Source organism: Martes martes (assembly GCF_963455335.1).
Source record: "Martes martes genome assembly, chromosome: 16".
In the NCBI taxonomy this organism is placed as follows: Eukaryota; Metazoa; Chordata; class Mammalia; order Carnivora; family Mustelidae; genus Martes; species Martes martes.
The window spans coordinates 44,411,837-44,421,124 of record NC_137904.1 but is presented as its reverse complement, the minus strand read 5'-3'; the positions used below and the strand labels follow the sequence as shown (position 1 = coordinate 44,421,124).

The following is a 9,288-nucleotide window of genomic DNA, read 5'->3' as shown; positions in this document are numbered from 1 at the left end:
GCTCCATTGGGCCGGTGCCCAAGCCTGGAAAGGAGGCAGTTGGCGGTGGCGTGCCGGCTTTCAGCGACGTTTGGCAGTGACTTGGTTTCCCAAGTGGCGAATCAGTGCCGTGCGCACGTGGTGGTTCTGGGTGAGGCAGTCAGCAGCGGGAAGGCTGGCAAGCAGCGGGACACGCAGCAAGGGCGGCAGGAGGCGGTCCTAGAGCGGGTGGTGCGGCAGCCAGTTGGGCAGCAGCCGTAGCCGCGGCAGCAGCAAGGCTGTCAGCAGCTGGACGCGCAGCCGCCGGACCCGCAGCCGCCTTGCCCACAGCCGCCGCCGCACCCGCAGCAGCTGGGCCGGCAGCAGGTGGTCCTACAGCAGGTGGTGTGACAGCAAGTGGGGCGGCAGCAGCAGCAGCAGCAAGGCTGGCAGCAGCAGGAGCCGCAGCCGCCGGACCCGCAGCCGCCTTGCCCACAGCCGCCGCCGCACGCGCAGCAGCTGGGCCGGCAGCAGGTGGTCCTGCAGCAGGTGGTCTGACAGCAAGTGGGGCGGCAGCAGCAGGAGCCGCAGCCGCCGGACCCGCAGCCGCCTTGTCCACAGCCGCCGCCGCACCCGCACCCGCACCCGCACCCGCAGCAGCTGGGCCGGCAGCAGGTGGTCCTACAGCAGGTGGTCTGACAGCAAGTGGGGCGGCAGCAGCAGGCCCCGCAGCCGCCGGACCCGCAGCCGCCTTGTCCACAGCCGCCGCCGCACCCGCAGCCGCACCCACAGCAGCCGGGCCGGCAGCAGGTGGTCCTGCAGCAGGTGGTCTGACAGCACGTTGGGCGGCAGCAGCAGCAAGGCTGGCAGCAGCAGGACCCGCAGCAGCTGGACCCGCAGCCGCCTTGTCCACAGCCGCCGCCGCACCCGCAGCAGCTGGGCCGGCAGCAGGTGGTCCTGCAGCAGATGGTCCTGCAGCACGTAGGCTGGCAGCAAGGGGAGCAGCACGAGCCGGACATGGTGTCACGGATGGAGCGGGGGCTTCTGTTCAGAGGGGAGTGTCTCAGATTCTGACTGCGGCTCACTTCTCTTCTGGGGCTTTTATACACTGGAGCCCCCCACCCCCGACCTTGGGACCAATGGGCAAGACTTTCCTTGTTGTTGTTGACATCGTTTCCCAGAGTCTCTGGGGGCTGGGGGAGGAGGAAGCTCCCTCCATGTTAGCAATCCGTAGAGAATGAGCGCTTAATGTGTTTCCTAATGGAGAATCACTCATGGAGACGTTTGCACATGAGAGCAAGGTGGTCCCATCGGCAGCGTCCGACTGGCTTCACTGATCGTCGGATCGCGGGATAGACTGCCCGCTGGCCTGAGGGGCGCGCGTCCGAGCAGCGTTCCTTCCCCAGCCTGGCCGCCTAGCTTGTATGTAGATCGCGAGGATTCCTGGGGCGGGCGGCGGGCGGTGGGGGTGGGGGTGGGGGTGGGGCCCGGGTGGGACGGGGGCGGAGAAGGACGTCCGTAGGTTCCCAGGCACCGCCAGAATCCATGCCTAAGCCCCAGTCGGCTTCGCCACCAAGCCTGTTTCCAGACCCCCACAGCCATCTGCCTCTCCGAGCACCCTAGCCCACCTGTGGATCCCAGTTCCACCAAGGACCTTGGGTAGAGGCCGCATCGCCTCCTGTCTGCCAAAGGGCAAGGCAGAACCAAAGGGCAGGTGGGCAGAGGCGGCACCAGTGCACTGGGACAAACTGGGACAAGGCAAGCCTCAGTCCAGGTGCGTCCTGGTTGACCAGCACTCCCGACTCATCTAGGCTTCAGCCCTTGCCCAGCATCTGGGACGTTCCGTGACAGACGTGGGCCAGCGATGGGCACAGCAGGATGACTTGGTGGCTCGAGTCCTCACCTTGTGAACTAGCCTAGTCCGTGACGGTGCCGCTGCCTCCACCTTTACCGCACGGGATCCTCTGGAATGCTTGCTTCTTTGGTTTCCTTCCTTCTGCCTTCCCTCCCTTCCCATCTCCACCCCCCGCACGCCCCTTCGCCCCCAGCTCACGCCCGCCCCCCTTCCCTGCCTCCCTCCCTTTTCCTGTCCCTTCCGTCCTTCCTTCCTTCCTTCCTTCCTTCCTTCCTTCCTTCCTTCCTTCCTTCTTGTTGCCTTTCCTGCTGGGCTCCATGTCTGTCTCTCTGTCTCTTGGTCTCTTGTGCTTTCCGTCCCTCTGGATTCTTGCCTCCTCCTTCCTGCCTTGGTGCCTTCCTGCCTCCCGCCTTCCTTCTTTGCTTCCTCCCTTCCATCCTTCCTCCTTCCTTCTCGCCCGGGCAGCTCCTCTTGCTCCTCGTCATCTCCTTTCTCCTCCGTCTGAGCTTCCGACCTGCTAGTGTGTCCGTCGCCCCATCTGCTGAACCCAGTAGGGGAAGGGCCGGGGGAAACCAGACACTGGCCATGAGGTCTCGAATACGTCAGCGCCACGTCTCGGATCGTAGCTGGGAGGGGGCGGTGGCTGCGCAGCAGATCTGCCTCTCTAGGCCTGAGGGCTGTTTTCAGGCCACAGCAGAACGTCCCGCCGCCTGTGCCTGCCACACTGACCGAAACGAAACGCTCAACCAGTGCTCCTAGAGAGCTGGTGTATGTCAGGAGTCCAGAAACCGCGTTGCCGATTTCAGGGCATCCCGACACGTGTGTCCCGTCACTGCTGATCCCTTCCTCAGGCTTAAGCTTCCCTCGCAAGCTGGCGCACGGGCCTCCGAGTGCCTCTTCCCTGCGTCACGTCCCCACACTCCGACCGGTGGGATCTGCCCTCCCCAAAGAAACGACGTGCCTGGACGCCCTTCCTCACGGTAGCTTCCGGGAGAACCCACACTCCCACGTGACTTGACCCCGTCCCCGTCTCGAGTTCCTCATCCCTACGATGGGAACCTCAATCCCTACGTTGAAAATTGCTTCAAGACATCCGGAGACTACCGATGTGATGCCATCCGTCACGGAACACCAAGGGCAGGTTTCTTCTTCTCGTACGGAACGAGAGTGACGCGTCCTCCCATGGGGACGGGGCCACAAAAGATCCCGAAGACACAGGGTTCTCTGGAAGGGGCAAAGCAGAGCCGCGGGTGTCCCAAATCCCCAAGACGCTGTCGTCCCCGAAACGGGATGGGACGCGCGCCAAACTAGACCCCTGGATCTGCCGCGCAGAACCCAACACCCAGGAATAACCCGACAGTTGCGTGCTCGTCAGTCAGTCGTCCACCACGGGGACCAGAAAACGCAGTGGCCAAAAGACAGAGCCTGTTCCGCAAATGCCGTTGGGAGACCCGGACAGCGACAGACAGCACGAGGAACCCAGACCCGTTCCTTCTGCCGTAGGCACGCCCCAAACATGCCAGGTGTGTCCAAGGCCGCGAGGTGACACCCGAATCCACAAGGGTCCTAGGGGACGGCGCAGGCAGTCGTGTCCCTGACGCCGGCCCGAGCGAAGCCCTCTCCAGATAGGTCTCCTGAAGCAAGGGAAAGAGCCAGCTTCACCTACCGGGACGCCGTCCCAAGCAAAGGCGTCAGCACAGCCAAGGAAACAAGGAACGAGGCTCAAGGGCCACCGACGGCAAGGCAGATGCTATGTGCCAGCGGCATAGGCGCCACGGGTTAGGATCCCCAATCCGGTCGAGAACATACACTCCCACAACAAACTCAACACCCCCAGAACCCAGAACCCCAAGCCAGAATGGGCAGAAGACAGGAACAGACAATTGTCCCGAGAAGACCGACAGATGGCCAACGGATGCGCGCACCCATGCTCCACATCACTCATCGTCAGCGAAGTGCCATTCTGGCTTCTAAGGAGCTAGGACCTCACACCCGTCAGCGTGGCTCCCATCCACCAGAGAAGAAGCAAGAGGTGTTGGTGAGGCGGTGGAGAAAGGGGAAGCCTCCCATGCTGTGCGTGGGAAGGCAACCATTGGGGGCCGCCTCCCCTGCCGAAAAGGATACGGCGTTTCCTCACAAACGAGGCAGAGGTAGAACTAAGCTACGATCGGGTGATGGCACTGCTTGGCCTTCCCCACCGTCCCCCAATTCCACAACACAAATCCGAAGGGACACACGCACCCCTTTGCTAACAGCAGCGTGGCTGACCCTAGCCCACGGACGGAAGCAGCCCGAGCGGCGAGCGACAGACGAATGCATAAAGAAGATGGGGTCTCGATCTGGGACAGAAAAGGATGCAGCCACGCCAGAGAAAGACATCTTGCCGTTGGCCGTGACGTGGATGGAGCCGGAGACGATCCATCGGAGGAAGGGAAGTCAGTCAGAGAGAGACCAATCCAACCTTGTGAGTGCACTCCCAGGTGCCACTGGAGAAGCTCCACCAGAGAACAAAGGGAAAAAGACGCAGCTGGGCGGGCAAGGACGGAGAGTGGCAGAGAGAGAGAGGGGGGTGTTGGGGAGAGAGGGAGGGAGCGGGAGAGAGACAGAGAGACAAAGAAGGGGTGCTCCCAAGCAGCAGATTCTTGAACTACAGAACAGAAACCGATGGTTCCCAGAGTGGATGGGGGTGGGGGGATGGGTGCCAACCGGGGATGGGGGTTAAGGAGGGCACTTGCCGTGATGAGCACTGCGGGACCTATGGAACTGCTGAGTCGCTCCATGGCAGCCCTGAGAGGAGGGTGACCCCATCGATGAACTCTGCTGGCATTCCAAGAAAATCTTCCTGCAAGAAAAGAATGAAGGACAGCAGACACGAAGCACTGGGTCCCTAGCTGGCAACCCAGGTCGTGTCTGTTCTTCCCCTCGTCACGCAACCCCCCAAGCTCCCAAGGACCAAGAGGAGGCGGGCTTGGTCTCGGCAGTGTGTCCAGAGCCTCCCGGATCGCTCGTCTTCTGTGTCGGCGTGCGCCCTGGGCGGGAGCCATCCTAGCTCCTCAGAGGGCCCTCCACTGCTCCCAGGAGGGGACTCGGGGCCTCAGCGTGCTCTCCCCCTCGGAGCCTGAATGCAGCCTCACGTCCCCGAGGGCCAAGGCCGCGGCATGCACCCGTTGGGGACCAGAAGCGCCAGCCGTGTGGCTCTCGGGACTCCTGGGAATGCCCGTGCTCTCTTCTCTTTCTTCTTCCTGACGACGTCCCCCCCGCCCCCGGCCCTCCACCCCACCCACGCCTACAGCCCGCTCCCAGAGAGGCCCGTCGATTTTCCCCCCAACGCTTCACACTTCCTCCCCCAAAAGCCCAGGAGGTCGTTTGGTTCCCTTCGATGGTCCAGAGGTCACGGATGACGGCAAAGTCATCCTACCCGCCCACCGCACGGGCTCTCGGTCCGTGACGTCGCCCGTCCTTGCTTTCCTTGGTGCCCTGTGGATGCCGACGCCGTCTCGCCTGGCCGTTGGGCAGCAGGACGTGACCGGCACAAAACTGCCCGAGACCTCCGTTCTCTGCCGAGAGGCCCTGAGGACCAGGAGGCCCAACCAGAAGGGGACTCGCACGTCCCCAGAAGATGTGCGTGGGCAGAGGTGGCCCTTGGGCGTGAGGCCACCGCAGGCTAGCCTGTCTCGGAGGAGGAGGAGTGCACGATGGGCGGATGGCGGCCTCGGCCACCAAAGGGTCCCCGTGTTCCCAAGAGCTCTAAAGGGCAAGGCCGGCTGCCCTCACACAGGCCTGCAGGCCACTGAGTGCTGGGACTCGGCTGTCCACCACCATGTCCCAGATACCACGCACATGGACAGGAGAAGAGGCCTTCCGCGGTCCACGAGGACACTCAAACCAACATCTCGCCGGGGCTCAGGCCCAGCGTCTTGCCTAACTCGCCCGCAGATGGGAATGGGAGTGCCCTTCAGCAAGGACAGGACACGCAGCCTGGCGTCCGAGTGCGTCCCTGTCAGCTCTATGACATGACGTCCCACGATTTCCTCATCTGCAAGTGGAGACGGGAATTTGTGGGGGAGGGTAGGAGGCTCCAGAGGGACAAGGCGTGTGGTATGCGAGCTGTGTATCTACGTCGTGTCGTCGCGAATGCCGCACAAGGACAAGGACACCATATGGGATGCAGAACGGTACAGGGTTTATTAGGAAAGAGAGGTGAGGCGACCGCCCCTCGCCCCCCACCCCCCGCCCTCAGGGAAGCCTTCGACGGGATCGTGCAAGGGAGAAAGCAGGATGCAAGGACCGTGAGGACACGGACCAAAGAAAACCCAGCATGCCCGGACTTTGGGTCGTGGCAGGCACCCGTGCCCCAGGCCTGAGCGTTGGTTTCTCTAAGTTACTGATAGGGAGAGGATGAAGATGTGGACGGTGGAGGAGTCAAGGCAGAGATGAGGAGTCCACGTCAGGATGCGTGACGCGGGCACGGGACGCATGAGACGGAGGAAGCAGAGGCTCGGGGAGAAGTGGTCCAGGCTCCATTGGGCCGGTGCCCAAGCCTGGAAAGGAGGCAGTTGGCGGTGGCGTGCCGGCTTTCAGCGACGTTTGGCAGTGACTTGGTTTCCCAAGTGGCGAATCAGTGCCGTGCGCACGTGGTGGTTCTGGGTGAGGCAGTCAGCAGCGGGAAGGCTGGCAAGCAGCGGGACACGCAGCAAGGGCGGCAGGAGGCGGTCCTAGAGCGGGTGGTGCGGCAGCCAGTTGGGCAGCAGCCGTAGCCGCGGCAGCAGCAAGGCTGTCAGCAGCTGGACGCGCAGCCGCCGGACCCGCAGCCGCCTTGCCCACAGCCGCCGCCGCACCCGCAGCAGCTGGGCCGGCAGCAGGTGGTCCTACAGCAGGTGGTGTGACAGCAAGTGGGGCGGCAGCAGCAGCAGCAGCAAGGCTGGCAGCAGCAGGAGCCGCAGCTGCCGGACCCGCAGCCGCCTTGCCCACAGCCGCCGCCGCACGCGCAGCAGCTGGGCCGGCAGCAGGTGGTCCTGCAGCAGGTGGTCTGACAGCAAGTGGGGCGGCAGCAGCAGGAGCCGCAGCCGCCGGACCCGCAGCCGCCTTGTCCACAGCCGCCGCCGCACCCGCACCCGCACCCGCACCCGCAGCAGCTGGGCCGGCAGCAGGTGGTCCTACAGCAGGTGGTCTGACAGCAAGTGGGGCGGCAGCAGCAGGCCCCGCAGCCGCCGGACCCGCAGCCGCCTTGTCCACAGCCGCCGCCGCACCCGCAGCCGCACCCACAGCAGCCGGGCCGGCAGCAGGTGGTCCTGCAGCAGGTGGTCTGACAGCACGTTGGGCGGCAGCAGCAGCAAGGCTGGCAGCAGCAGGACCCGCAGCAGCTGGACCCGCAGCCGCCTTGTCCACAGCCGCCGCCGCACCCGCAGCAGCTGGGCCGGCAGCAGGTGGTCCTGCAGCAGATGGTCCTGCAGCACGTAGGCTGGCAGCAAGGGGAGCAGCACGAGCCGGACATGGTGTCACGGATGGAGCGGGGGCTTCTGTTCAGAGGGGAGTGTCTCAGATTCTGACTGCGGCTCACTTCTCTTCTGGGGCTTTTATACACTGGAGCCCCCCACCCCCGACCTTGGGACCAATGGGCAAGACTTTCCTTGTTGTTGTTGACATCGTTTCCCAGAGTCTCTGGGGGCTGGGGGAGGAGGAAGCTCCCTCCATGTTAGCAATCCGTAGAGAATGAGCGCTTAATGTGTTTCCTAATGGAGAATCACTCATGGAGACGTTTGCACATGAGAGCAAGGTGGTCCCATCGGCAGCGTCCGACTGGCTTCACTGATCGTCGGATCGCGGGATAGACTGCCCGCTGGCCTGAGGGGCGCGCGTCCGAGCAGCGTTCCTTCCCCAGCCTGGCCGCCTAGCTTGTATGTAGATCGCGAGGATTCCTGGGGCGGGCGGCGGGCGGTGGGGGTGGGGGTGGGGGTGGGGCCCGGGTGGGACGGGGGCGGAGAAGGACGTCCGTAGGTTCCCAGGCACCGCCAGAATCCATGCCTAAGCCCCAGTCGGCTTCGCCACCAAGCCTGTTTCCAGACCCCCACAGCCATCTGCCTCTCCGAGCACCCTAGCCCACCTGTGGATCCCAGTTCCACCAAGGACCTTGGGTAGAGGCCGCATCGCCTCCTGTCTGCCAAAGGGCAAGGCAGAACCAAAGGGCAGGTGGGCAGAGGCGGCACCAGTGCACTGGGACAAACTGGGACAAGGCAAGCCTCAGTCCAGGTGCGTCCTGGTTGACCAGCACTCCCGACTCATCTAGGCTTCAGCCCTTGCCCAGCATCTGGGACGTTCCGTGACAGACGTGGGCCAGCGATGGGCACAGCAGGATGACTTGGTGGCTCGAGTCCTCACCTTGTGAACTAGCCTAGTCCGTGACGGTGCCGCTGCCTCCACCTTTACCGCACGGGATCCTCTGGAATGCTTGCTTCTTTGGTTTCCTTCCTTCTGCCTTCCCTCCCTTCCCATCTCCACCCCCCGCACGCCCCTTCGCCCCCAGCTCACGCCCGCCCCCCTTCCCTGCCTCCCTCCCTTTTCCTGTCCCTTCCGTCCTTCCTTCCTTCCTTCCTTCCTTCCTTCCTTCCTTCCTTCCTTCCTTCTTGTTGCCTTTCCTGCTGGGCTCCATGTCTGTCTCTCTGTCTCTTGGTCTCTTGTGCTTTCCGTCCCTCTGGATTCTTGCCTCCTCCTTCCTGCCTTGGTGCCTTCCTGCCTCCCGCCTTCCTTCTTTGCTTCCTCCCTTCCATCCTTCCTCCTTCCTTCTCGCCCGGGCAGCTCCTCTTGCTCCTCGTCATCTCCTTTCTCCTCCGTCTGAGCTTCCGACCTGCTAGTGTGTCCGTCGCCCCATCTGCTGAACCCAGTAGGGGAAGGGCCGGGGGAAACCAGACACTGGCCATGAGGTCTCGAATACGTCAGCGCCACGTCTCGGATCGTAGCTGGGAGGGGGCGGTGGCTGCGCAGCAGATCTGCCTCTCTAGGCCTGAGGGCTGTTTTCAGGCCACAGCAGAACGTCCCGCCGCCTGTGCCTGCCACACTGACCGAAACGAAACGCTCAACCAGTGCTCCTAGAGAGCTGGTGTATGTCAGGAGTCCAGAAACCGCGTTGCCGATTTCAGGGCATCCCGACACGTGTGTCCCGTCACTGCTGATCCCTTCCTCAGGCTTAAGCTTCCCTCGCAAGCTGGCGCACGGGCCTCCGAGTGCCTCTTCCCTGCGTCACGTCCCCACACTCCGACCGGTGGGATCTGCCCTCCCCAAAGAAACGACGTGCCTGGACGCCCTTCCTCACGGTAGCTTCCGGGAGAACCCACACTCCCACGTGACTTGACCCCGTCCCCGTCTCGAGTTCCTCATCCCTACGATGGGAACCTCAATCCCTACGTTGAAAATTGCTTCAAGACATCCGGAGACTACCGATGTGATGCCATCCGTCACGGAACACCAAGGGCAGGTTT

The 9,288-nt window shown here is 63.5% G+C and overlaps 1 protein-coding gene across 1 annotated transcript; it reads right to left on the bottom strand.

The window, feature by feature from the left end:
- Positions 1-260: 260 nt before the first annotated feature.
- Positions 261-977, bottom strand: LOC308357182 (uncharacterized protein; the record flags this gene model as incomplete). Its single annotated transcript, XM_080826651.1, has 1 exon — positions 261-977. The coding sequence occupies one exon, from the start codon at positions 975-977 to the stop codon at positions 261-263; it is 717 nt and encodes a 238-aa protein (XP_080682777.1).
- Positions 978-9,288: the final 8,311 nt, after the last annotated feature.